This window comes from Podarcis muralis, chromosome 6, assembly GCF_964188315.1.
Source record: "Podarcis muralis chromosome 6, rPodMur119.hap1.1, whole genome shotgun sequence".
In the NCBI taxonomy this organism is placed as follows: Eukaryota; Metazoa; Chordata; class Lepidosauria; order Squamata; family Lacertidae; genus Podarcis; species Podarcis muralis.
The window spans coordinates 36,495,572-36,523,399 of NC_135660.1; the positions used below are offsets into that span (position 1 = coordinate 36,495,572).

Consider the following 27,828-nt stretch of genomic DNA (forward strand, 5'->3'; position numbering starts at 1 on the left):
AAAAGCTTCAAAGCTCAGTCAAGCCAGGATTTTGAATACTGGTCTTTCTCATCCAAACTGAACCTTCTATCCAGAACAACAAACTTCCAGCTTTGTTTTCTTTCTAACATCTACGCTGCACCATTTCTTCAAGTACAACTGAACTGCATCTGCATTATATGTGACTATCAGTGAAGACTCTGGTAACTACTATTAATCACATCTTGCAGGAGCCTTAGATTAGGGTCAGTTTTGGATTAGGGGAAACATCACATGGATGCAAGCAGACATTGTTCTTTTTTTAAAAAAATTATTTATTTGATTTGATTAGACATTCATACAAACATTACTACACATACACGTACACTTACAACCATAATAACATAATGACAACAAAAAATAACAAGGGGAAAAAAAGGAAAAAGGATAAAAAGAAGAACGAAAGAGAAAAGTTAAGGTAAGAAAGAAGTACATAAAATAGGTGGGTGATAATACAACTTTGTGACTTCCCTCCACCAGTGCTCATCATTTTTTCATTCAAGTTCTTATTTACATTGCAAATCATGCGTCACTACATTATTTCTTTTAGTATACTATTATATTATATTATCAAGACAACTTTATGAGCTTAGTCTAAACATATCTGCATGTTATCTTTAGAGCAGTGTTTCTCATGTACTCTTCGAACCATAACCATTGTGACCTTAATTTCTTATGTGTTTGATATCTTATTGCCGCAGTTAATTTTGCCAATTCTATAAATTCTGTTAATTTATATAGCCAATCCTCTTTTGTGGGCATATAATTTCCTTTCCAGTTCTTTGCAAGGAGGAATCTGGCTGCTGCAGTTGTATAAAAGAACAATTTTTCCCCTGTCTTGAGGTATCTCATCTCCTACTATACTCAGTAAGAATGACTCAGGTTTCCCCCCCTAAAGATAACCTGAGCATCTTTTTTAGTTCATCATGGATGCAGCCCCAGAATTTACAGGTATCAATCAAATTATATTTGAAGCCCTGTCGTTTCTTTATCAGAGACTATCAAACAATATTTAACTCACTGAATCTTTTCACAGAAGCCAACTGCAAATTTCCATTTTAACACGAGCAATCTAGGCAATGTTCTCTAGTCTCGGAGAATGCCACTTTTGCAAAACCAAACCACTTACATAGCTGTAATGTAGCACCCTGCTTGTGGTTAACGCTTAGCTGGAATGAAATATTCAACGCAGCAACAGAGAAATTAAAATAATAATTTATTTGTCAGACAAATAAATGTGAGGCACAGTGGTATATGATTACCAAGCTCTGGCCTGGCCTCCTGCCATTATGGCCAGCACTTATATTTCCTTAATCCAGCCCCCTTTGCTTCTCCTCTGGCTGCATCTGTCCAACCAGCCTGGTTGGAATTCCTATTGGCTGATTGGTATGACCAATCACAAAAATACACTCATTTCCTATTGCCTTTTATGGGAGACAAAGAGCTATATTTCCTTCCATTTATAATTGGCAAACAAGTATTAATATATCTTTACATGTGTCTCAACAAGGAATCTTAATTACCAGCTCACCTCTTTGCCCTCCTTGCCCTCTAAAACAAATGGTTAATCTTAAATTTTTATCTTGAACAGATGTCAGAGACCTTGGGTTCATATTCTCATGCATCATCAATGAAATATCTCCTTTTGGAGGTCTTTAAACAAATGTCTGACAACCATATATATCAGAACTGCTCGGATGGCGTCTCATTTCTGGCAGGGAGCTAGGCTCATCTGCCCCCCTGGTCTCCTACAGCAATATGACTCTATGAAATAAGAATTTAACATTTCTTTCTTTCTAGATCCTTTGCATAATTACATTTAAACCAATATATTTCATACATTATCATAGGTAACCTTTTAAAAGAATAAAGCTTCTCAAAGTAAAAAGGAAGGAACTCAGTAAAAAACAGCTTTTAAAAGGAACCTCTTCAGTTCACCCCCCCCTTTCACCCTCCTTTCCAGCCTCAAAATAAAATAGGAAGAAGCTTCTTCTTCCCCAGCCAAGCCAGTTGCCTTTCCCAACATTTATTGCTCTTTTTAACTCTCTCAGTTTAAGAAAGAAACAGTTTTAAAAGACTTCCCAAAAATGCTTTAAAAAGACTTCCCAAAAAGCCTCTCTTTCTGCCAGCTAGATGCTTCTCCATTTGGTCTTGGCCTTTTAACCTTAGAAAGAAGATCTGGCTCAAGTTTAAGGCACATGGTTTTATTTTCCGTAACCTTGCTCTTTAACCTGTAATTCCAGCTTTTATGACTTTGAGAATTGTTTTCTGCTATAAATCAAAGGGGGGCCCCTTGTCTTAGGAGAATGGCCAAGGTTTTCTCTATAAACAGTTGGCCTTCTTGCCTGGCATGAAACATTTGAAAATCTAAGCCCATTTAATTTAGGAACCTGATCAAATATAAGCCAATATATGCCTTGATTAAAAATGCAGTCTATATTCAGATGCCACAGTAAGATGAGGCACAGGCCAACAGAGACAAGATCTTAATTGTTCCATGTGTAAAATTACTCTGTCTCTAAGCTCCCCCCCCCCCCCCGTTTCACAAAAAATGCAGCCACAGTGGAATGAAGGCTTTGTGGGATACCTTAAGGTTCTCTCATACAATGAAGTGGTGTTATTCATGTCTCAGGGGATGGGCCCATAATCACAGAGGTCAGAAATGAAACTGTGGCTGGGATCTGGAAACTGAAAACCAGTTGACCTTCTGGTTCTTTCCAGTTCGATAGTTCTATGATTCTGTGGCCCTGCCCAGTCTCACTTTGTGGGACAGGCAGTCACCTGAATATGCATTACTTTTCCAATTTGACTGGACGAAGAATTAAAGGTTTAAAGTCATAGGCCAGGTGGAATCAGGATACACAAATCAGCACGTAATTTATTCACAACATAAAATATTATCTTTCGTGTCATATAACTTTAGTTACTTAGGTGCAAATATGTGATTCCTGTTAGGGGTGACCAAAGATATTTGTTTGCTTGAAGTGCAGCTGCAAGTATTTCCACTCCCAAGCAAAGAGACAGAGTACTGAAGGCCACACAAATTATTTTGTCTCCTGAGGCAGAAAATCTTGCAAGCATCTCTTCCACTCTTTGGCTGAAATAAATACAATAATAATAAATGAAATAACACACCTAGATGCCTTGTTCATTTTGTCTGGAGATTTCTTTTAGCAGAAACACACCCAGTAGCTCCATTAACCCAAAGGTCAGCCTATCTTTAGGTTTCCTCTCTACCATGTTTTTTTTAAAAATTCCAGTAGTAGAAAGTTGCATGCGAATGGGAAATATGCAAAGATTGGTTTTATAACAGGAGGAAGAACATAGTGGGAGGCAATGAAGCCACACAGAAAGTTTAATAAATAAGGACACATCTATAAAGTATCAACGGGAGGAAGGGATAGCCAGTGGGTTAAAATGGAACAAAGCATGTCAGGATTTGGGTGGGCACTGGAACAATCTGATGTCTGCCTGAGAACCTGGAAAACTGTTACCAGTGGATAATATTGGGCTAGATTAGCATTCCACCTTTTTCCCAAGGAGCTCGTGGTCCACTCTTTTATCCCCGCAAGAACCCAGAACTGTGTGGTAGGTGATAATGAGAGACAGCTACAGGTCACTGTTTATAACTTAACAGGGATGTGAATCCAGGTAGCTCTACTTAAAGTCCAGGACTCTACATTGTTCTGCTTCAAAAACAGTCTGATTATAAAGCAGCCTTATATGCTCAACTCAATAATTTCCTAGAGGTAACAAGCTTCATAGGGACGCGGGTGGCGCTGTGGGTAAAAGCCTCAGCACCTAGGGCTTGCCGATCGAGAGGTCGGCGGTTCGAATCCCCGCGGCAGGGTGCTCTCCCGTTGCTCGGTCCCAGCGCCTGCCAACCTAGCAGTTCGAAAGCACCCCCGGGTGCAAGTAGATAAATAGGGACCGCTTACTGGCGGGAAGGTAAACGGCGTTTCTGTGTGCTGTGCTGGCTCGCCAGATGCAGCTTTGTCACGCTGGCCACGTGACCCGGAAGTGTCTCCGGACAGCGCTGGCCCCTGGCCTCTTAAGTGAGATGGGCGCACAACCTCAGAGTCTGTCAAGACTGGTTCACCAGAAGCGGCTTTGTCATGCCTGCTACATGACCCGGAAGCTGTACTCCGGCTCCCTCGGCCAATAACATGAGATGAGCGCCGCAACCCCAGAGTTGTCCGCGACTGGACCTAATGGTCAGGGGTCCCTTTACCTTTACCTAACAAGCTTCATATTTGAGACACAGGCAGCTCACAATTTTAAGTTAACTGCTCAGCTCACCAGCTTAATAACCACTTTAGGTGTGAGACGATCTTTGAAATTAGCTTTAGGTTTGCTCCCAGGAAAGACTCTTCAAAAGGTTAATCTGTAGCTCCTTTATCTCATTTTTGGATTACATTTCATCCTCTTTGGTAGATTTATTTTCTTCCTCCTTTTCCACTAAAATGGTATGGGGCAAATGGTGACCTGTGGGGCACATCTCCCAGACCTGAAACACAAAGGAGGAAGTTTCCTCCCCAGGAATCCAGCCAGTATATAGCTAAAGTACTGGGCCTTATCACATCCTGCAGCTGAGCACCAGTCATCTGATAAGAGCAAAGGCACCTGCAGGCAAGGAACTGGGCTGTGTGAAAAATCTCTGCTTTCACAGTTCATGCTTCTGAGATAAGGGATTTTGCTAATTAAAGTAGAGGGAAATAGTGTCCTTGATTATTTCTCAAGGGGGTATTGAAGATGTAGCCTTCAGCATTGTCTGTCCCTCTTTCCCTTCATCCCACAATGGGTCTCTATTTCTCTGAAATTGTAGCACAAGGACATTCAACATACAGGAAATGCCCTTATTCAGGAATCTGCACAGAGATGGGTGATCTGAGGCAGTAGCTCTACAGTCCTTTCCCACCCCCCACATGAGTCCAATGAGAATGTTCTGTCTTGGAATCTGGGCATGGTGCTTTTTCCAATGTACCTCAGAGGAAGTGGATGGCTTCCCCAAATCTGTTTGTGAAGTCCTTTCTCAAGGCACCACTTCTCACGGAATGCTTTTGCTCCACTGAAAGACAAATTGTTCCCGTGCCAAATCCATAGGGTTGCAAAAATAACTCTGGCCTTCAAGGGGCAGATCCCATGGAAACTCAGCTTGTTGTCGTTGCTGGTGCACAGAACAAGCAAGCAAGCAAACAAACAAACAAAAACCCTGTTCTGTTTGTGGAGGGCCCATCCCTCTAATCATGCTTTGCATGGAAAGTCTCGCTCCTTACTTTGTATTATTACAGGTATCAATCAAATTGTTTTTGAAGACCTGTCGTTTATCAGAGACTATCAAGGAGAGATTCTTAATACAGGGGTACCTAGGTTACATACACTTCAGGTTACAGACTCCGTTAACCCAGAAATAGTACCTCGGGTTAAGAACTTTGCTTCAGGATGAGAACAGAAATCGTGCAGCGGCAGCGCAGCGGCAGCAGGAGGCCCCATTAGCTAAAGTGGTGCTTCAGGTTAAGAACAGTTTCAGGTTAAGAACAGACTTCCGGAACGAATTAAGTACGTAACCAGAGGTACTACTGTACAGGGGTGTAGGCTGAGCAGCTAGATGGCTCAGATTTAAAGTTTTGCAAGAAAAGGCTACATTTTCATATGTGGAAGATGCTCCAACCCTCTGATGATTTTGTTGCCTTTTTTATATAGCCGGAAGTGGAGGTCTTTGTAGGCAAGAGACAGAGAGGAAAGTAAGTAGCCCACACCACATACAACTGTCCTATTTCTGCAGCAACAAGGAAAGTAGGAATTGTGTATCTCACCCGCAGCAAAGACCTTGAGCCCCAGGAAAGTCAGAAAGAAATAGGAGAAGGAGATAACCAAGTTACACATACTTCTGCTTCCCCTGATTCACCCTGAGTGTAATGAATCCTAATTTGCAAATCACAGCTAATTAGCTGTAGCTACGGAGTTGTATTAGCCCCTCGCTCAAACTGACATTTCTCTTGGCTGCTCCCCTACTTCCCCACCTTAGCTGACCTTAGGGCGTTTTCTTGCCCTGTGCTTGGCTCAGTTTTAACTTTAAATCCACACCCCGTTACACATTAGGGTGAGAAATGGGATAAAGAGCAGGCCCTAAATATAGCCGATAACGCACAGGCCTCTGCCCTTCTTAGAGTGTCTGCCCATTTGTTCTATGTAGTGAAGACGGAGTTTGAGAAACAGGCATGTGTCGTGATATTTGGCTGCTGTTCTCACCACCTCACTCCCTCTCAAACTCTGTCCTCTTAAAAGTGAGGCAGGAACAATGAACTGGACCAGAGGGTGCCTCACAGTCCAGGAAGACATGCCCTCTCAAGAAATATGCTACCTTGGAGGTATTTCCTGCTCCCTTCCATGACCTGCCATTCCAATCTATTTGTTTCATATCCTGCTTTTTACAAGGCAGACTCTGCATGCCACACAACAGAAGGAAACAAATACCCTTGTACAACTTACAGAATGGTAAGTGCACAACTCTTTATAAGACTTCAGCCCAAGAGCTGCATCATATACAGTATTATACTTGGCCACTGATCAGCACATTTAACAGGACAATGCATGGGGCACTTAAAAGGCAAGGCCCCATTCTCCCAGAGGGCTTCTTATTGGCCCTGATTGATCTCCTCTCTTGTTTTGGCTGTTATCATTAATGTTTGTATTTATAGCATGTTGCTGGTTTAATTTTTCCCCCAACGGCTTGTTTTATATGACACAATTTCACATGGGTTTCAAATATTTTTGCAACTAAAGTAATAATGGAGCACTGTAAAGGTAAAGGAACCCCTGACGATTAGGTGCAGTTGTGGCCGACTCTGGGGTTGCGGCGCTCATCTCGCTTTATTGGCCGAGGGAGCCGGCGTACAGCTTCCGGGTCATGTGGACAGCATGACTAAGCTGCTTCTGGCGAACCAGGGCAGTACACAGAAACAGCGTTTACCTTCCCGCCGGAGCGGTACCTATTTATCTACTTGCACTTTGCCGTGCTTCCGAACGCCTAGGTTGGCAGGAGCAGGGACTGAACAACAGGAGCTCACCCTGTTGCAGGGATTTGAACCGCTGACCTTCTGATCGGCAAGCCCTAGCCTCTGTGGTTTAACCCACAGTGCCAGCCAGGTCCCAATGGAGCACTATACCAGCTCACAAAAGCCAATCTTTTGTGTCGCATCAATTCCCTCCTCCTGTACCACAAGATTAGAAATAATTATTGTAATATGAATAGAAATATAATAAACCGTTTCACAGTGGGCAAACTGTGGCCAAGTGACCTGTGTGCTTGCCTGCTCAGGTGCTAACTATTGATGGGCAACATCAAGGCTCCTACTCTCCCAAGTACAGCCTTCAGAGAGAGGATACATTCAAACGAAGTACTGTCCCTTGTAAAGTGGGACACATGACCAGCCTAATTCATATGAGTGATATCTAAAGCATAATGAAGCCAGAACCTCACTGACTTTAATGAGCTTTCTCTATAGGTTGGTTGAGTGGTACAGTGGTACCTCGGGTTACATACGCTTCAGGTTACATACGCTTCAGGTTACAGACTCCACTAACCCAGAAATAGTACCTCGGGTTAAGAACTTTGCTTCCGGATGAGAACGGAAATCGTGCGGCAGTGGTGTGGCAGCAGCAGGAGGCCCCATTAGCTAAAGTGGTGCTTCAGGTTAAGAACAATTTCAGGTTAAGAACGGACCTCCGGAATGAATTAAGTACGTAACCAGAGGTACCACTGTATAGTTATAAGTCCTTTTTGTCCCAGGGCAGCCCTCACACTTCACTTCATCTAGCTCTCTGCTGCAGATAGGATTTTTGCTTCATCATATTCTGTGACCATTAAACTTGTTTTTATGCTGGTTTGGAAAGCCCATCCTACATTTGGAGTGATCTCAGCTTAGCGTGCTATGCAGCTTGAGGTTCACACACAAAAAAGCACAGAGTGAAAGCAGTAACACAAGGGCTTCTTCTCTCTGGTTGTGAGTAAGAATAAGATCTGCTTTGTATGCATAACATTCCGGAGCAGTAACCTGAATGCTAAAGATGCAGGGAATGTACCCAAAGAGGCTGTTTACTCCCTCTAGACATGGCCAGTCCATGTTTAGAAAATATTGACACACAAGAAATGAGCTGTGAAGACCCCAGAACACTACACTGAACAAAACAGAACAGCCACTCCTCTCTGTGTGTCGTTTTAATCAGATACTTATCTTTTTATTGTGGGAAAGGGCAACTTTGTGTGGCAAGCATCCAGCATTTTTGTATGCCTGCTAGGAGCAACTAGTTAAATAATTTTGCTTGCTTAATCATTTGCCTTGCACTTGAGTGCCTATACTGCATACCATCAGCGTTATGCCTTTTTGAGAAATTGGTGGAACTTGCTTTCTCTGACGATAACGGGTTGCCTTTCCAAAGACAACAAGTTTCAATGCAATTTTTTGAAGAGCATGGGAAACCTGTAGCACCTTTGTAATTTACAGGTATACAGACTGAGTGGGTGGCATTAGGGCTGAGCCCTTTTCAGTAGATAGTCTCCTTTCACCTCTGTTTCAGTAATGCTTTGGAGCGGGATATTCAAACAGGGGTAAAAATATTCACTACATTGGCAGAGTGATTCCCACCCACATATTCTGGGCAATGAGTTGGCAGGTTTGGGCTCCACATGATGTATTGCTGATGGATCTGCTAACCTTGTGGATCCTGCCACCTGAGGCTGTTGCCTCACCTTGCTGCATGAGTGGACCAGCTCTGGCTAGGCAGGGGCAAAACTCGGCTTTATTTCACCTGGATCAAAGACCCAGTTTGGCACCCTCCCATGCACATTTGTGCGCGCTCGCTCGCACGCACAGACACACACACACACAGGCTGAGAGCCTCAGTGGTGCCCCTCATGAGGTTTCACCTGGGGCAAAAGCCCCAGCTAGCCCCCGCATAGCTACCACACTGGGCTAGGGGTGGTATCTCACTAAGTCATTCTTAGAGAAAGTCTACTGAAATCAATGCACTAACTTTGGATATCACCCAAGGCATGAAGTGTGCCATCACTATGCCTTGTTCACTCACATTTGTCAATATCCAGTTACTCTCCTCCCATGTTTTCCCAGTGTGTCTTCTCGTCCCCCTCCCCATTACCACAGGACTTCCAGCTTTTAAGAAGAATGGAGAAGTACAAAATCTCCCCAGGTTTAGATGCCTTACTGCTATTTTGCTATCTTTAAAAAAGAGGTGTGGTTTTGATACAGGTAGCGGCAAACAGCACACATTCTCTATAACTGTCCCAGTGAGCACCATTTAATATCCCTGTTGATTTCCCAAATGGTCACTCAGTGAGCTAGACTTTCCTTCCACTTAAAGCAGCTACGTCACACTCACTGGCATGGGCACATAGGCGCCGACCCCATGGGGCCTGAGGGGGCCCGAGCCCCCTCAAAAATTTTATTGGGGGGGCTCCGCCCCCCCAATAATTTAAAAAATTATCGCGCGCCTTGGCTCCCGCGGCCGGCGAGGGGAGCCCGGGCCGCGCGCGGCTGCTGCTGCCGCCTCTCCTGGGGGCGCCGCCTCCCCGGGCGGGAACGCTGCGGTTGCGCGAGGGAGGAGGGCGGCCCCCGGGGGCTGGGAGAGCCGGGCTGCCGTGGCCGAGAGGGCTGCTCTGCCGGGCGCCGCTGACATAATTTAAGTAAATTATCGCGCGCCTTGGCTCCCGCGGCCGGCGAGGGGAGCCCGGGCCGCGCGCGGCTGCTGCTGCTGCCGCCACCGTTTGTGGTCATGGCGGAGCTGCCGCCTAGGGAGGAGGGGAGAGGGGGCTGGCGGGGGGGGGCAGGCGGTGAAGGGGGCTTGGCTGCGCTCTCTCGCTCTCTCTCGCTCTCTCTCGGGCTCTCTCTCTCTCTCTCTCTCTCTCGGTCTCTCTCTCTCTCTCTCTCTCTCTCTCTCTCGGGCTCTCTCTCTCGCTCTCTCTCTCGGGCTCTCTCTCTCTCTCGGGCTCTCTCTCTCTCTCTCTCTCTCGGGCTCTCTCTCTCTCTCTCTCTCGGGCTCTCTCTCTCTCTCTCTCTCGGGCTCTCTCTCTCTCGCTCTCTCTCTTTCTCTCTCTCTCTCTCTCTCTCGGGCTCTCTCTCTCGGGCTCTCTCTCTCTCTCTCTCTCTCTCTCTCTCTCTCTCTCTCTCGGGCTCTCTCTCTCTCTCGGGCTCTTCCCGCCCAGGGCTTGTGGGCATCTGCTCTGAGACGAAGATGGAGGTGACTTCCCTTAAAGGTCATGGAATCATAGAGGTGGAAGGGACCCAAAGGTCATCCAGTCCAACCCCCAGCAATTCAGGACTCACAGCTAAAGCATCCCTGGCAGATGCCCCCCCCCACCTCTCCCTAAAAGCCCCTTCCCCTGTCTGACTTTTCTCACCACCAGAAAGGCCTTCCTAATGTTTTGTGGGAATCTCATTAAGCCTACAGAGCTATATATGCAAATGGATCTACTTATTCTTTCCCTTGAAGATACATTGATTTGTTTGTTACTGTGGTTTCGATCAATACTTTCCAAAGATCTTTACATTTGTCCATGCATGATCTTTGTCTGAAAGCTCATGGGTTGCAGGAGTTGTCATAGGAGGTTATATTTTTGTCCTTCCAACTGTTATGGAAATTACAGGGGGGGGGGGCATCTTTAAAGTTGTTAAATGTTGCAAATATTATGCCTGAATGTACCCTTTCAACTTGACAGCTCAGGGAAGTTACCTAGATAAAATCCTGTAACACAATGTATCAGCCTTAATCATTTTGCAGATGTTAAGGGGGGGGGGGGCAGAGCCTGCAGCCACCATCCCTTTCCGGTGGGGAGGGGGCAGAGGAAAGACAGGAAGCTTTTCCCTGCAGAGTTAGACCCCTTGGCTGCGTGGCCCTCGGGTCCCTTCAAACTCCTGGGCGTTTTGCTGGTGGGGGGCTGTGTGGGGCCTGGGCGATGTCAGAAGAGGAAGCTTGCAGGCCTGGTTGTCTGTTGGGGGCAGCAGGAAGAGGCGGAGGGCAGGATGTGCAGCCCCTGCCTGGCTTTCCTGTGGGACCAAGGAAGCGGCTGGGGGGGGGGGGGAACTTGGCCGCTGGCCTTTGTTGCGGAGGCGGCAGTGTGGGAACGCCAGTCCCAAGGGCAGCCTCTGGGGTCTGGGTGCCGCTGCCTGTCTCCTGCCATGGACTTGGCGGGGGGGGGGCTGTGCTATTGGGCTGGCAGAGACTTAACGGGGGCTGCCTCTCCCAGCCAAAGCTGACCCACAAAATTGCAACCCAGTTTGTGTGTTTGTGGGGGGGGGGGGAACCAGCCTGCACAGGGTAAGCCCCGATGGGGCTCCTGGGCTCCTTCTGATGCATGAAAATTGGAGGTTGTCCTTTACAGCTCAGCTCCCCAAGGGGCTCAAAGCCTCCCAAGTCCATTATCAGTCGGAGACGAATGAGTGGAAGCTGGAAGAAAGGGGGAATCTTTATTTTTCTGTTGAAACAGAGCCCTCCTTCCCACTGACATTTGCAAGGAGGGGAGGACCCCAAACAAAGGTGTGCAGCAGCTTTGAAAGACTTTTCCGGCTCAACATCAGGAAGAGCTTTCTGACAATAAGAGCTGTTCAGACGGTCTCTGCTCCCTGGGAGAGGCTAGGTGGCCATCTGTCAGGGATGCTTGAGCTAAGATTCCTGCATTGCAGGGGGCTGGACTAGATGACCTTGGGGTCCCTTCTGTCTCTATGATTCTATGATTAGCATAATACAAGCATCTCAGGAAGAGGCATCTACCAACAGAAATCCAAGAGTGTGGCTTCTCTCCTGTCTGTCAAGGGACCTGCAGATGCTGATTGCCTTACTTGGCCAGTTCCTTAGGACTGGTACATACAGTCATACCTCGGGTTACAGATGCTTCAGCTTAAGCATTTTCAGGTTATGGATGCACTGAAACCCAGAAGTACCGGAATGGGTTACTTCCAGGTTTCGGCACTTGTGCATGAGCAGAAGCGCTAAATCACAACCTGTGTGTGCGCAGACGCAGCAATGTGAGTTGCGAACACTGCAGGTTGCGAACGTGCCTCCCACATGGATCACGTTCGCAACCCGAGCGTCCACTGTACCTTGGTTCTCGAACAGAATGCGTTCTGGGAGTCCATTGGACTCCTGGAACCATTTGAAAACCAGAGTGCGGCTTCTGCCAGAGGAGCCCCCTGCAGCCAATCGGAAGCCGCACCGGATGTTCGCCCTCCAAAAATCATTTGAAAACCAGAACACTCACTTCCGGGTTTCGATTGTTCAGAAGCCGATTTGTTTGGGAGCCAAGGTGCTCGGCTTCTCAGGTACAACCGAACCTGAGTCCTTGGGGGCGCCGCCTCCCCGGGCGGGAACACTGCGGGTGCACGAGGGAGGAGGGCGGCCCCGGGGGGCTGGGAGAGCCAGGCTGCCGTGGCCGAGAGGGCTGCTCTGCTGGGCGCCGCTGACATTGGAACTTAGAAAACTTCCCGGGGCAGGACCCCGGTATGGGCCCCCCCAATATTTTTTATAAGTCGGCGCCCCTGCATGGGCATAACTTAGTAGGATGTACATACAGAAAAGACAGATTATCCCCAACAGTGTGGAAAGTCAATTGCAATTCAGCTTGTAGCTCACGGTGGAAGAGAAATGATTTATTACTTCTACAAACTACTGCCTGGAAGCAGCTGTATTGTTCATAAACTACCAGACTATACAACAACCTATAAAGATGGGTCCCTCTTCCCCCACTTGGCGTGACGGAACAGCATTGTTGGAATCATTCATAATCCCTAGTTAAAAATCACACTTTTATGTTTTTCTAGATGATGAGAGAATTTCTCAAAACTCCCATTAAGTTTATGGCCCGTACTAATCCATCCTGTCTTTACATTCTTCCTTTTGTGATGGTCAGAGGCAGATATGAGCACTTCTTGGAAGAGCATGGAATGTGCCAACACAAAGCCATTGAGGGAGCTGGGGCAGAGAATTTAAGGCACCAGAGCAGAGCTGTGTTTTTCTTAAAGTGTTTTTCTCAAAATAAGGCTGAAGAGTAGAAGAAGGGGGGCAGTGAGTACATTTGGGACTTGTGTAGTGACCAGTAGCTGCCTCTCTGTCACAATTTATTAAGAAACCCAATAGAACAAAAATTGCTCGTTGTACTTCCTTAGGTCCAACCAGAAGTGGAAGGTAGCAAGGATATGGCATGTATGTGAACCACTGCTGCTTTCAATCTTTGACCTCGACTCCTGATCCAGATTCACAATTATGTCTGTTAGAAATAATTCAAACCTTCACGTTCCTACCTCCCAGATTCTACACCCACAGACAGCATAGCTGTGTCACCCAGTTCTGAAGAGCAAAACCATCACTGATGAGGCAGAAATGGAAGGAGAGAGACGTATCTGAAGCAGGCAATCTTGCCTAGTTCAGCCCACGGGGATGTTGCACTGAGACTGTGCTTGGATGAGGGAGAAGCTACCACCTCAAAAACTTGGATCATCTGGTTAGATCAGGGGTGTAATTTCGGCCGTGAGATTTTCCTGCGCCCATCCCTTTTTATCATGGGCAGTTTTGCATCTTCTCAGCTTTTTTCACATTGCCTATCAGAAAGAACAATAGACGGGCAATAGAAAAGAAGGATCACGAGCAAGGCTCATAATTTTCAAGGGAGACGTACTGGCTCTCTTCCTACAGCAGTGGTTTTCCTACTGTGGTGCAGAATGCCCCTAAAAGCACCTGGAAGTAGGGAACAAAGGATCCTGAACCAGCTGAAGCCTTCCTGACGTTACAACCAAGATGAGTTTTACACCCTCTAGAAGAGGATGATCATTGATTCATATCCTTCTTTCGTGGGTTTTAAGCAGAGAGGTTGGATGGCCATCTGTCATGGATGCATTGCAGAAAGTTGGACCAGATGACCCTCAAAATCCCTTCTATGATTCTATGCGGAAGGCCAGCAACTCTCCCACCTACCTCAACATTCCAGCTGGATTTGGGGAGAACTACTGTTATAATAATAATAATAATAATAATAAATTTTATTTATATCCCGCCCTCCCCAGCCGAAGCCGGGCTCAGGGCGGCTAACAACACTAAAACAGTACAACATTATAAATACATTCTAAAAATTAATTAAAATACAAATTGATGGCAACCATAGACTAAAGCTTTGTAGAGATTGCCAAAGGAGGGAGTCAGGCTGCGCCCTGACCAAAGGCCTGGTGGAACAGCTCTGTCTTACAGGCCCTGCGAAAAGATGTCAAGTCCTGCAGGGCCCTTGTCTCTTGCGACAGGGCGTTCCACCAGGTTGGATATAATATTCTAATTATATTTTCCCTGTTGGTATTTTCAGGAGCACTAAGCGATACCTTGTTCTGCTCCTCTTTCTAACACAAGTGTTTGATTACTGCCCTAAGCAAAAATCTCACTGCACACAACAGCAGGTCGCACATGCATGGCCACGTGCAAGGATCTGTGCATGCTCTGCTATGAAGCAGATGGCTGGAGGTGGGCTTGAGGGTCCCAGAAGGCAGAAGAAGTTCAGAACAGGGGCCCCAAGCTCAAGAATTTTTTTTTGAAAGACTGCTCTACAGCAACACTGTACAGACCAGTTCCACCCCCTCCACATTTCAGTTCCCATCTCATTTCCCCTTTCTCACTCTGTTCTTCCTTTGATCTCTTAACACCCTCTCAAATTGTAGCCTTCCAGCTAGTTAAAGAGCCTTCCTCCGATATTCCCTTTCCTGCTTCCTGCTCCCAACATCCCTACCTTTATTTCACAATGATCAATCACTTACACCTCATTGCTTCTTTCAGGAGTGCCCTCAAACAGCCAACAAATCCTGTAGGGGGTGGGGAATACACCCCCTAATTTCACTTAGTCTCCAGCTATGTGGGATGGCAGCAGACCCATTTCCATCTGCCCCAATAATCCCCATGTCCATCTGCCCCAATAATCTCTAAAACAGCAGGCGAAGATGGGGTATGATTTATTTCAGGAGGAAAAGGGTGAAATAAATGGTACCCAGTCCATACTTCCATGTGGTTCCCCAAAGTCTCTCTCCCTGAACACTCACCCCTGGCTCATCTTTGGTTTCAGTGATGTGCAGGGATGGTCTTTGAGCCAAGGCTGGGGGAAAAAATGATTGAACTTGCCAGGATTCATGAAATACCAGGCTCCATGCAGTCAGTTTTTCAGGGCCCAGGAAGAACCAGCTGTTAGCACAGTTGCCCCAGGGAAAATGGTCACTTTCTGAAAACAGAACCTGAAGATCAGAAGAGCCAGAAGCAACTTAAGGCTGGCAGGTAAGTTCTGAAGGGGGCAGCTGCTTAGCTTAGCAAAATCCATTTCCCCCAGAAAAACAAGTTATTCTAAACTTTAGGGCTGGCATAGCAGAGCTTCTGCCAAACCCTGTAAGCCCTGTAGATAGAGGATTTAGAGTATACAACTGCACCCTACATCACATCAGGGGATTTGCAAGTGGAGAAAAGTTACAGGGAATGGTGAAAATCCCAAATATAATTTGGGGACCGTTTCAATGGCATTGATGTTTCAAAAGCAGAGGTTGGATGACAATCTGTCATGGATGCTTTAGTTGAGATTCCCACACCACAGGGGGTTGGACTAGATGACCCTTGAGGTCACTTCCAACTCTGCAATTCTGTGATTCTTTGATTAGAGAAGTGTAGGTAATAATCTAAGAAAAGGCAGGATTCAAGAAACAACGCAGATGAATTTGGAGCCACACTGACAAACATAAGCAAATCAGCTATGATAAAATTAGGATAGTAGTTTTTTGAAGTAGCTAGTACCAGCCTAGCAAACAGAAATTAAGCAGATGAAGCTCTTCCAATCACTCTTCCTGACATGAGTAGAAAGTATCGCTTGCTTAGTCTTGGTTGCTGGACTATTGGCATTGTCTCAGACTGTACCCATGTTTTCCCTTTTCTATTCTGGTCCACTCCTCAAGATGTTGTAGGTACTGTATAATCCTCAGGTTGGTTCCATTCCAACAACAACATATTTAGGGTTGTGCAGGCGCAAAATAACAGCCACAGCCACAATCTATTGAGAAGATACATAGAAAAGCAATTACAGTGGTACTTTGGGTTAAGTACTTATTTCGTTCCGGAGGTCCGTTCTTAACCTGAAACTGTTCTTAACCTGAAGCACCACTTTAGCTAATGGGGCCTCCTGCTGCCGCCGTGCGATTTCTGTTCTCATCCTGAGGTAAAGTTCTTAACCCAAGGTTCTATTTCTGGGTTAGCGGAGTCTGTAACCTGAAGCGTATGTAACCTGAAGCGTATGTAACCCGAGGTTACCACTGTATACCAACATGAATTATTGTGAAAAGGAGATTTTTTTTGGTGGTGGTGGGGGATTTTGTCCTCACTCAGGGTGCCATATTACCAAAATCCTCCCCTGATTCTGATGTTAGTTTTAGAGCCTGGTTAGATATGATAATGATGATAGGTTCCTTTTAATGTGTCTGTCCTGTTCTTGTGTAAAATGGCTGATGGGTAGGTCTTGCCTTAAAATGAAAAGACTCACATGAGAGTTTAGGTGCTACATCCTGTTTTGTGCATTATTTCCCTTCAATCTGCTACTCTAGACACTTTTCTTCTTTCCTGACTTAGCTGTGATACTGGAGTCAGAAAGAAAGAAAAGGAGAAGGGGACAATTTAGTACCCTTTCCCACACACTCCGTTTACTGTTAAAGTAATATATATATGCAAACCAACTTTGTATATTAATGGACTTGACATGTGAATGACAGTTTTGCCACATCTTCCCTTAGTCCCTTACTACTGATTATGAAGGGGGGCTTGGCCCATTAATATATTTTTTTTACTAGGTGAGTAGGAAGCTCTTGTTTTTACAGGCTTTTGTAAAACACACACACACAGTAGGAAATGCAAACATTCCAAACATACCAAAGGATCTGTGGGATTATCATTCTCCAAACAGCCCAGAGTAAAATATTTCCAGCATATGGAAGCACTATGGGGTGAGGAAAAGAATCAAGAATTTAACTGTCTTATTCATGAACTGCATGTGAAAAGTTACCTGAGGGGGGATGGAAATGACCTGATCTCTTTGATGTCCAAGGAACCGCTGATAGTGTCATATTAAGTCTCTGCATTTTTCTGGCTAATTTGATGGGAATTTGTATTGCCTCAGTTCCTTAATGACTCAATGGGTGGTCACTGTTGTGTAAGCCTAAGGCTCTTGTAAAGCCTATTGATGTCAGTGAAAACATAAATGTTTTTTGCATTAGGAGGTCATTCCAACTTTGCACAGATGGCTGAGCACTTGCGACTTACTGCATTCGCTGTCACCCTCTGGAGTGAAATCCTGGCTGGGGTGAGGCACTAGCACAAATAATTCTTCCCAAGACCTGTGCAAATGTAGACCAACAATATGGTTTATCATTTGCATTAAATACCTTCTTATTAGTCATTAGGATCATCAGCTATTTTTCTTGCACAACTCCTGTGCCTTTAACAGCTACCTAAAATATAAACATTTAGCAGCTGAAACTTGCTCTCCACCCAACTATTCTTCCATGTACACCAAATGATTGATGCCATCAACTCTATCAGAAGCATTTTTTAAAAATTGTTTTTATTAAAGATTTTCTTGGGTTACAAAAGTACGCGCATTGTCTCTATTTTCAGGTCATACAGTCTTCTCTACAGATCAGTTACATTCGATGTGAGGCAACATCGGCAGCATTTGTGATATAAGCAGAATGCTCCTAGAGTAGTTCTTTTCTTGGAGAAGAGAAATGTACCCTGCTTGCAGTTGAGAACCACCTGAGTGTTCAGCTAGGATTGGGGAAACTCGCTATTAGACTAACCTATCCCTCGGGGTTGTTGTGAGAATAAAATGAGGGGACACAACTTGTACACTGTCCAGAGCTATCTTGAGGAAAAGTGGAATTAAATTATTATAACAAAATGGATGAAAAGAAAGTAAATTTATATTATTATTGCTGTTATTATTATTATTCACTTACAAAAACACATTCCCCCCCCCCCAAGTGATATATACGTTCCTGAAATAGTAGGTAATTGGGGAAGTGGATAATGTTGTTCTCTTTTAGAAGACTATCTGTGTGCCCAAGCAGATAAGAGGCTATGTACAATATACTAGCTTTTATATGTCTACTCAGTGGAGTTCAGTGGCAACTCCCAGATAAGTAGGTATAGCAGGGGTGGCTAATATGTGGCTCTCCAGATGTTCCTGGAATATAACTCCCATCCTTCCTGACCATTGGTCATGCTGTCTGGGTCTGGTGGGAGCTGGAATGCACCAACATCAGGAGGGAAACAGGTTATACAGTCTTAACAAGGAGGCGAATAGACAGAGTGACTCACCACCTAAGACTGTTTTAGGCAATAGGTGTCTCTGAAAGTCATGCACACATCTATTGCAACAGTTAGATTTGGCCTCCCCCCCTCCCCCTGCTGATCATGCATAAAGTTCTACCAAAACATGCAAAATTAGTTTAAACTGAGGTGGAATGTGGCGGCAGAGGGGATGTGGACTGTGGGCAATGATGGCTCTTCAGCACCTTCTTCTGTTACAACAGCCTCCCAACCTCTCATGGATTCATGTGTAGTCTATCTCTTTTCTCTGGGATTCCTGGTGGCTTGAGTATGTGTGTACCACACTTTTACCACTGCAGTTTTTGTATGAGCGATGGCACAACAAAGGGTTATTTAACCACCCGTGATTGCTTAGCAAAGGTAGAGAGCAGTCTTTGCTGTAAAGGTTCTCCATCTTTCCTAACCTGCTGGGTGGATAGCAACATTATTATAGTTTAGTCATGAAGTGGTATTGGACTTGAATTGTCTCTGGAGGTGGAACTGGGAATTTCATGTTACTATTCTGTGCTTGTTTAGAAGAGACAATAAAGATCTTGTCTAGCTTCCTGTAAGACATCTGCAGCCCCTATCCCAACATTTGTTTCCTTCTGCATACAAGATGTATGATGTCTGTACCAACCAACTTTTTGTCCCTCCTCTCCATGTCACTTAGGCACTTGCACACAACTTGGGCTAACATCACAACTATATTTCCATATGTAAACACCTCACACCATCAGTGTAAGTCCTAATTTTCTATGAACTATTTCCCTTTTGTCTCAGCTTATGCCACAGGCTTGCTTGTTTTTAAAGCACATTTTCAAGTTAAAATGAGATAAAAGATTTCCTTGGAGCATGAGGAGAGGCAAGATTTTGATTCTAAAGAGGATTCTCACTTTAATCCACCCTTTAGGCTGGTTCTGAGATCACAAGAAGAAGAAAAATCCTCTCAGGGGACAGCAGTATCTGAGCTGGGGTTTTGTGGAACAGCAAGAGTGAGAACCATCCATCCTTTTTCTGTGGCTTTAGGGTCCGCAGCATTAACTGATTTTCTTAATAGTGTGCCTGCCCCCTATGTGTCTGTTGCTTTTATTTGCCTTCATTTTAAAAAGAGAACTTTTCTAGTTCCAGTGAGGCCTGGCTGGCAATGCTGAAATTCCTTTGCCTCTGTTTGTTGCTCTCCTCGTGGCCAGTTTCCATGGTGACCCAGATTCCATGCAAGCTGGCGGAGAGCCTAGCAAAACCCCATACCTCAAGGTCTCCTTGGAAAAGAACCCCCCCCCCCCCCGCTTTCCAAAGAAAGCACAGGGAAGAGGGAAGAGAATAAACACATATCCTCGCCTTCCCTTCTAGCATGCATACACACTGTGTCATCTTTTTCAGTTTGTGTGCTGGGAGTGAGAGAGTATGTTGATTGTTATTATGTTTTAGGGCAACAAGTACCAACAGCTCACTCCTCCATTCCCTGGCATACGCTCCAAAATTACAACATCGCGCTAATATTTCAACATTAGCAAATACTCCAGATGGTCCACATTAAAATTCCAATACTGTCTCATTTGCCGACAACAGCTTGCTCCTTAAATTATTTCCCAAAATGAAAACCATATCTAAGCATTTAGCAATGTTTGGTGTGTGTGTGTGAGAGAGAGAGTGAGTATGTGCACACACACACGCATGGGGTTGATGGAAATCAGTGACAAACGAGGAAAGGGAGGAAAAAAAGAGGCCGAACCTTTCCCTCTTTGTTGCTTGAAATGGGAGGTTTCCCTGTCTGTATAATAGGCAGGAATTAAAATGCCCAAGTGCCATCAATTTTTGTGGAAATTATACTAAACGACTAAACAACAAAACTTTTTGCAACCACTGTATTTGCAGGAGGTGAACAAGAGGAATATTAGCACAACTGGAATTCACAATTGCCCTGGAATCAATTTTGATGAAGGGTATATAAATATTATAAATAAATGTTCCCCTTTGACCTAAACAAAGAAATTAGGGTCACAATATGACCTCTAGTTGTTGCCACCTTGAAGATTTATCCTTCCCCTTCTCCAGATTTTTGACAAACTACTGTAAGAGCAAAGTGAAAGAGAACATGGAAACACAATTAATATAGTGCCAAATCATTGTTTGGCGCTATGTCTCAATGCATCCAGTGTTTTTATATAGACACATTTAGCAGTTTGTGTGAAAAAGGCCATCGCAACTCCAAAAGTATTTACATTCTTATTAAGGCCTCATGTGCACAATCACAAAAGTGACAAGTATTATTACGTTTCTGAGGCTATTAACACCAAGACACAACCAGAGTTGCCCTTCTGTTTGCAGAAAGGGATGCAATTCACAGGAGGTTCCTGTTGGAGGAAGATTCTTTTTGCCAATTCCCTCCAACTGCTTCCTGCAACATCTCCTACGCTATTCCAGGGAGATACCCAGACCTCTGCAGATTTGCAAGAGACTATAGAGATATGCAGGAGAAACAGGCCACAGAGGGAATGAGAAACTGGTGAAAATAGGCTCCCAACTCCCACCAGGAGTGCCCTGTGTGAAGTTCTGTTCTCCAGCGCACCATTTTTGCATGCCTTTGTTGAACAGTATCACTATAACAAGTTTTATAAGCAGGTTAAAGTAGCTCTCTGTTGATACACCAAAGTTTGATAGCCTCAGTGAACAGGAGTGGCTTCCTTTCAACTTTCTCTCTCTCTCACTCATGGTATGTCATAATCTATGGACCCAGAGCCAGAAAATGAAGGACAGAATCTATCTAACGGCTACTGCACAAACAAAATGGCAGCAACTGTGTATGTCATCAAAAGTGCATGTACCAGGCAACTCCTGCTCTTTGGTACATGTACTGTACAGGTATGACTCAAACATGTGACATCTGTTTGCCCCTCACACATTTTATACATTCTTTTGTTTACTGCTTGTAAAACATTTTGTGTATCTATTAACATGTAAAATGGTTCTGTCTCAGCTGTTGGGAGATGATCAACAAGAAGATGGAGAGAATTCGCAAAGAAATACTTCCCTTCTCAACCTTGGCCCCAAGCCCAGTTGCAGCTGTAAGTTATTGCCTGACCCTACTGTACTTGAAAAAGAAGATGGAGAGAGAAGGCAGGAATATTCTCTCCAGTCATTATATACAAATACATTGAGAAGGTTTGAGGGGAACCAAAGCTAGTCTCATTAAACCAGGATAGCATGGTATCAAAAGGTGAGTTGAGAAATATATTATGTCAGAAGCAGACCTTCATTTATTAATTTATTGCACCAGGCCCCATATTATATAGTGACCGTTGCTAGTTATGCACAAAATTCTCACGTTTATATAATCAGATGGCTTTAGCCATAAATGGGCTCTTGCTTCCCAGTTCATAATTTGTTATATTTCTACCTTTATTCTTTAAATGTATGACTTCTTGCATAAGAAAAATAAATCTTTAATAACATTACTGTAGTGTGCAATTCTGAGGTGCAACATGCCAAAAAGTTGGTAAGTTTTATAATGCAGTGGCTTTTAATTTCAGTGTCAAATCACTGAGATTGCAATCCTTGTATATGAACAATGTTGTATATCCAGAATGTTAATTGCATGACATAACTAATTGGTCCTTTAGTTTAATAGATGCCAATTTACAAGCAATGTCTTGCATTCCAACAAACTCCCAACATTTTCATTCTCTGGTGTAGAAAGAGCTTGTTTGCCGTTAGCAATGTTCTTAATTGTAATTAAACACCTGATTAATTAGTGCAGCTGAATTTTATTTTGCAATTCTTGCAACATATAGGTGTTAGGTACCTAGATGGTGGTTTGGATTGCTGTGTTGTCATCACTGAAGAAATATAGTTTCACAGTAAATGTCAGGAATTCAGTGAAAGTTGATAGCTACCCATAAAACCTAAGTTTTCAGAAAGACCAATGGGAAATGCCAGATAATTTTTTACAATTGAGAATATACCTCAGTGACATTCAAGTCTCATTGGTCTGATCTCTCAAGGAAGACCCTCCCTCCCAAATCCCCTCAACTCACTTCAGTGAAGTCTGTGGAAAACATACATCTGGCCTATTTTTCTTAAAGGCTTCAAACTGTTGTCCTTAATAGAAAAGGCTTCAAGAGGAACGTGCTTCCTTGCTCCACCTCCTGCATTGACACATTTAGTCCAACTTTAATCCAACCAATGCACATTAAAAATTTCCAGTATTATGTAAAGGGCAAAGTATGCTGCATACTTGGAAACCCAGAAGCCACAAATCCCGTGAGCTCCTTTAGGCATGTGGAAAGCTTGTATGTGCCCAGCAGGACTTTCAACTATTTTCCTTAACAGCTCCTCCCCAGTGGCAACATTGCAAACTATTTTTAAAGTTCTTCAGCTCTAGAAAAAACAGCCTGTAAACTAAGCTGAGAGGCTGTTGTTGGGAAGAAAATATAAACGTTTTGCAGATGGTACTGAATTAGATGGCAGTTTTATGGATTGTGGTCTTATGTGCCAGGGCTTTGCACACTGCCTTGTGGGCTCTCTGTGAAACCAGGGTCCACATATTCCGCACTTTTCAGCGAAACACATTTTTGTGGCTGATTAGAAAAGCTCAGTATTGCTGGAGCATATTGTGTGCTGCTGACTCTACAGGAGCTCATCATATAACTACTAATGTCTCCATAGGGTAGGTGGAAACTAGTTATCCAAGTGCAGAACTACACATCACATACAAAGATGCATAATAAAACTCTGATGACAGCTTCTAATAAACAAGTGGACTTTCACTAAAAAGCAGAAAGATTTCTTGATCCTCCCATTTCCCCCTTGCAACTCCCCACCCCTTGTGTGGTCTTGCCAAAGGGGGTCCAGATGAATATTTACCTTATAAACATGTACCTGGAAGTTCTGAGGAAACATTTGGGGTGAGATGCAGTACAAAATCCGTTAAGCGCCTATTCTCCTTGCTTTTTTAGTTGCAAAACCTCTCAAAGCAGCAACCATCAGAATGTTATTATTATGTTTGTTGATTATGTAGCACCCCCAACCTGTCTTCTAAAAGAGCATTATGGAACATGAACTTAAAGAGTATTGATCTAGGAAGCCCCAATTCTTCATGAAACCCAGTTCAGAATGAATAGTAATTCACTGTAAAACTACCACTTCAAGCACATAAAGAGTTCCTGCAATGTGATCAAATAAGCTGACCAAAGGCTCTTTCGCGACCTCTGCTGGATAGTAGAAGGAAGAGTTTAGCACTCGAACACCATAAGCAGCATTGCATTTTACAGGTGTATAGCACCTCCCTACTGAATTTTAAAATACTGCTCTGGTTGATCAGCACTTTAAAAAAGGACTTATTTTTGGAGTCTGCTTTGTCAACCTGAAAAATATATATATTTGGAACCTGTGATCTGAACCAGGCAACAGGTTCACTTGCAGTGGCATACCTTGGAGCCTCAAAAGTCAGCGATGCCCTGTACGATGGCAAAATACAGCACCCCACCTTCCATTCAACATCATAGTTGTGGCGCCCCTGAGGCTCCACATCCAGTGTGACTGAATCAGTCACACTTCCCTAAATCTGCCACTGCCACCTAAACCCAAAGTTGCTTAACAATTAATAACTTTAGCTGCAGAGGGCATGGCCCTGCCCTTGTAGGATTCACCAGTTCTTTTCCTGTTCAGCTTGAAGTACCTCAGCCATAAATCCAGCTTCAAAGATTAGTACATGCTGTGTTTTTGATTTACTCTGTCTCAAATTCTCATGCCACTTAAAATATTTATGTAGCAATTGGTAAAATAGATGCAATTTTGTTGCTGTGATACTGTTCACTCATTTGCTTTCAATGGAAGCTTCTCTCTGTCTTCAGGAAAACTTGCTTGCTGAATTATCCCTGAAAGCTAGCCTATTACAGTAAATATTTGGCTTCAGATTGGAGGAGTTGAGACCATGAGTAAAGTATTAGAGACAACATGCTGCTTACCAGATCAGGATTCCTAGGACTATGGCCTTAAACTACCTTGTTTTTACCTCCCCACATACCCTTACATACAGACCAGAAGGAACAAAAATACGAAGTTTGAATCCTACCATGGGGAATTATGGCAAAAACCACATTGGTCCATATTACCTGAAAAATTAGGTCTTAATCATGGGAATTAAAAGAACTCATGGTATGTGTGCCACTCAAAGGAAAGAAGAAAGCTAAAACAAACCTGTAGTTTTATAGCCTTAACTGGACTTCCTCCCTGTAGTAGTTTCTCTCTGTAGTCGGTTTATCCATCCCTCTCCCCCTCTGCCTTGTTCTTGTTGCAACTGACTCATACTGACTCTGCTGAAGTGAAATCTACACACCTTTCCTTAAAAAGCTAAAAGGGTGAAATTTACAAGACAGTTTTACCCTCTGACCAGCTGCTGCAGAACTCATGAGACCCACTGCATATCTCACAAAGTTCATTCAAAGAACAACCACACAGTTACTAACACATTTCTTTAATATAAATACATGGAATAAATGTTAACAGGATTTCTATGGCACTGGGAAGGAGATCTGTAATAAAAATATACAAACTGCAAACCTTCTTTTACCTCTTCAGAAATGCTTGTGTAAAATTATTTTAATGCCTAATACTCAGAAGCAGTGTTTAGGACAGACTCATAGAGATCATAAAAGAAAGTTCAGATTGTTTGTCTCTTCTGCTTGATCTAAACATCCAATATGATATAGCGTGACTGGTCTGGTGAGGTCATACAATCAGCTTGCAACCAAGTACCAAACAGAGACTAATATTAACCATACAGTTTGGTTAATGTTTACTGCCACTGGGAACAGTTCCTTGGCTCATATCACAAACCCCAACAATGAAACATGATGTAAAAACAACAACCTGACATGTTTTAAGGAATTATTAATTTACACACTTATTGTGTGCAGCTTCTAAGGCTCTGATATATCTACAAAGACCTAATAATCAGTGACTCAGGATTGGAAGTTTTACAAATGTTTTCTTTCCAAATTAAAGCAGGTAGATGTGGATGAAGTGCTGGTAACATTTTAATTACTGCAAGAAGTATCACAGGCACACTAGTTTCCTGTCGGAGGAATATTTTCATGAAGGTATTGCAAAGCCAAGTCAGTCCATTTCATTTCTTGTTCTTTTACAGATTCTGTTGTGCCACCATTGTCTTGTTCTGGTTCAGGAAGCTCATTCTGAGAACAGAAACATATTAAATTATTTAAAATGTTTTAAAAAGCAACAGCATCTAGAAATATTTGACACTGATGGATTAAGGACCAATAAATGTGACTGAAAGAAAAATGTATCTCACATATCTGTTTATGAAGTATGCTAGAAAAAATTGCAATTCCAGCCATGTCTATATTTTGGGAGAACATTCTGTGTGTGTGTTTTCTGCCTGATGTGTGTGTGTGTGTATCCCCATTCCTGTTGACTCTCCTTGATCTCTCGGAAGCTTTCGCTACCATAAACCATGACATCCTCCCAGAGTAGTTTTGTGGGACAGGTTATTTGAGGCACCGTTATGGTGAGTCTTCCCCTACTTGCACATCCACTACCAGAGTGGCATTGGGGGACTTCTATGGCTTTTGCTCCATACTATCCTTTATACTGTTTAGCATCTACTGGTATATGAAGCTACTTGCAGAGGCCACTCAGGAATTTGGGGAATGGTGTCACCAGAAAGCTGATGACCACCAACCCTATCTCTCCTTACCACAGTGAAACTGTGCAAGCATTGAACCATTGCTCACAGGGAGTTATCGACTGGATAAGGGTCATTAAAGTGATCTGCAAAGGACTGTACTCTTCCTGAAGGAGCAGGTATATAGCTTGTGGGTACATTTGGAATAATATCTGTTGATAGAATCCCAAATGGCTTCAGTAGCTATTTCCAGCTCCAGTTGGTATGCCAGCCTTGATTCTTACTGCTCCAAAAGAGGCTGGCCAAGTTATTCATGCATTGTTAAACTCCTGGTTTAACTATTGTATCATGCTCTGTGTAAGGCTAATCTTGAAGGAGGTCTGGAAGCTGCATCAAGTGCAGAATACAGCTGCAAGTGTGGTGAGGGGTGTGATGAAGAGATCTCACATTACATCAATTTTGCATCGACTGCACTGGCTATCTGCTACCATTAAAAATATAGCTATTGACATTAAAATTCCTTAACTGCTTAGAACTCAGTAAGTATACTCAATAGATATGGTTAATTGTGCAGTGTCCTGAGATAATTTTCTCTGCGATGGCTCCCAACACATAATGAAACTCCCTCCCCTCTCTTGGTCCCTCATGCTTTTGTGTTGGCAAGTGACGATTCAGCTCTTTACAACAGGCATTTGAGAGAGTCAAGAGCTGAAATTTACTAGGTGGGTGAAATATACATACACTGTAGTATCATTTTCCACTTCGGCTAAACATGCTCACTAGAGCCAGTTTCTTGTACTGTGTGGTATCCTAATCCAACAAATGTGCACAGATACAGATAGCACAAAATGTGGCTCTGGAAAGTACAGTTTTAAATTGTTTTTAATACATTGCATTTTAATGCTGAAGCCTGCTATGGGAATTTAAAATAAATAAACAACCAAGTACTTTTAATGAGGCAATTCTGACCTGTTTCATTATTGCTACAAAAGATGTGAAGGAAGCCAGGATCCTCCACGAAGCGTGCCAACCCAGTTACAAAGCACATTTAAATATGGTTGCAGTGGGAAGTTACCCACATTAGCAATATGAGTCAAATATTGACTTGGGAACCGCGCTTGCCTCATACCAGGCAGTTTTGCCCCTGGTTGCAAAAGGTTAATTCATTTATTATTATTAATTATTATTATTATTGTTGTTTTGTTGTTGTTGTTGTTGTTGTTATTATTATTATTATTATTATTATTATTATTATTATTATTATTATTATTATTATTAAAAGTAGGTCTGTGTGCATTTGGGCATCACCCACCTGATGAGGAGAAAGGGGCACAGAGATCGGCCCCTTCCCCGACCATAAGGCAGATATGCCCATGTGGTTAGAGGTCTGACCCAGGGAAACCAATTTAGGGCCAGGCTCTTGAGCGCCCACTCAACTCACCAGCGGTATTGCCACATCTTCGTAGGGCAACTTATCTTCCCTCCACGCGTCGTCGATCAAATCCAGGATCCGCCCGTCTCTCTGCACCTCGCTGTCCATCTTCGTGCAACCCGGAGAGAACCAGGGCTGCGTTATAAAGGAGGCGTCCACGTCACACACAGGCTTCGGACCCTGATCCTAAGCGTGCCTGCGCTTTGCTTTCATTCGGAAAAAGGCAGGCGGCTTGGGACAACCGCCGTAGCCCCGCTCCTGTCACCCGCCAGCTCCTCACCTAAGACGCGCCACTGTTTTCCGAACCTCGGAGGCAGAGGAAGTGACATCACAGGAAGCGGCTCCAGAA

The 27,828-nt window shown here is 43.9% G+C and overlaps 1 protein-coding gene across 1 annotated transcript; it reads right to left on the reverse strand.

The window, feature by feature from the left end:
• Positions 1–24,861: 24,861 nt before the first annotated feature.
• ANAPC13 (anaphase promoting complex subunit 13) lies at positions 24,862–27,771 on the reverse strand. The gene is made up of 2 exons (XM_028730907.2): positions 27,489–27,771; positions 24,862–25,595 (listed from the first exon to the last, which is right to left on the reverse strand). Exons 1-2 carry the CDS (start codon positions 27,585–27,587, stop codon positions 25,470–25,472), a joined length of 225 nt encoding a protein of 74 aa, XP_028586740.1. The 5' UTR covers positions 27,588–27,771; the 3' UTR covers positions 24,862–25,469.
• Between the last annotated feature and the right edge of the window lie 57 nt (positions 27,772–27,828).